We start from the raw sequence: 1,207 nt of genomic DNA on the forward strand, positions 1-1,207 counted from the left end.
GTCGTCGGTCATCGTTGGCCATAGGCGGGGTTGAAGTATTTGGACGAAAGAAAGAGTTCTCCTCCAGGGAGTCTACACTACACCATTCGGCTCATATAAAGTCCAGCTCCTCCTCATCTAGCTCCTCATCTAGCACCTCTCACCAGGTCACACGAAAGGCAAGTCCTAAGTCCGTTTCCAGTGCGACCCGCACGAAAAAGCCAGTGGCGGCTGAATCGGTGCCAACGACCAAGCGTCGACCTGGGTCCCGTCCATGGACGCCTGTTACCCCCCTGCCAAAGTAAGCATTCATACAATATTTCGGGCGCTTAATGAGTATTTCTTAGTCCTACGACCATCCACGGCTACTTTCCCTTCGGCTTTCCCCCAACCATCCCTATGCAATACCCTCAGGAACAAGTCTACGGGTACCCCAGCTCACCGCTCCAGCCGGGGCTGCCACAGGGCGCCTATGGCTACCCTCATGGTCAACAACCTTACCAGCCAGGACCCCTATTCACCACGTACGGTCCTCCCCCTGCCCATCACCCAGCTCCACTACCGCCAGCACCCATTCCCCACGCCTCGCAAGCTGGTCATGTGGTGCACGTGCCGGTTTTTAGGTCCAAGAAGAAGATTCACCTTCGAAGGCAACACCAAGGCTGCTGCGGTGTGCTCAACGCCTTCGGCTGGTGCGATCAAGTAACTGGTCTGAGCGGGTTCAAGCAGTGCAACATCGGAGGTAAGCTTCGTTACACAACAACTATTCTCATATTGTCTCAGGGTGCCTCAATCGTGAAGATGTCGTCCTAGTTGACCAGAATGGCAAGCCTCTCAAACGCAAGACGTGGTGGCTTCCGTGGAAGGGAGAGCCACATGTTGACGAGAAGCAACGAAAGAAATGATGAACATATTTATGATTAACACCACGGAAAAGCCTAGAAAGCCTTTTTTTTAGGAGTGTTAGTAATTAGGGAGAAAGTGTTGCACAAAGCAAGACTGAGGAGGATGAGAATTACCTCAACTAAACCACACATAACATGAGAAAAACCTCATGCAGGGACAGGAGGAATCTCCTAAATTGTAAAAAGTAAAGTCGCGAATGGCAACGATCGAATGGCAACGATCGAATGGCAACGATCGAAAGTAAAGTCGCGAGTGGCGACGGTCAAAGCAGATGTGTTATAAAAATTTAGAACCCGACGACACTAAAAAAAAAGTTATGACA

At 50.7% G+C, this 1,207-nt stretch overlaps 1 protein-coding gene across 1 annotated transcript; it reads left to right on the top strand.

The window, feature by feature from the left end:
• Positions 1-378: 378 nt before the first annotated feature.
• On the top strand, positions 379-884 carry KVP18_004710 (uncharacterized protein; the record flags this gene model as incomplete). Its single annotated transcript, XM_067957598.1, has 2 exons — positions 379-721; positions 763-884. 2 exons carry the CDS (start codon positions 379-381, stop codon positions 882-884), a joined length of 465 nt encoding a protein of 154 aa, XP_067806576.1.
• Between the last annotated feature and the right edge of the window lie 323 nt (positions 885-1,207).

The sequence above is a fragment of a genome, assembly GCF_019968955.1.
Source record: "MAG: Porospora cf. gigantea A chromosome Unknown PgA_NODE_718_length_11979_cov_183.373_1-3000, whole genome shotgun sequence".
NCBI classification, from domain to species: Eukaryota; Apicomplexa; class Conoidasida; order Eugregarinorida; family Porosporidae; genus Porospora; species Porospora cf. gigantea A.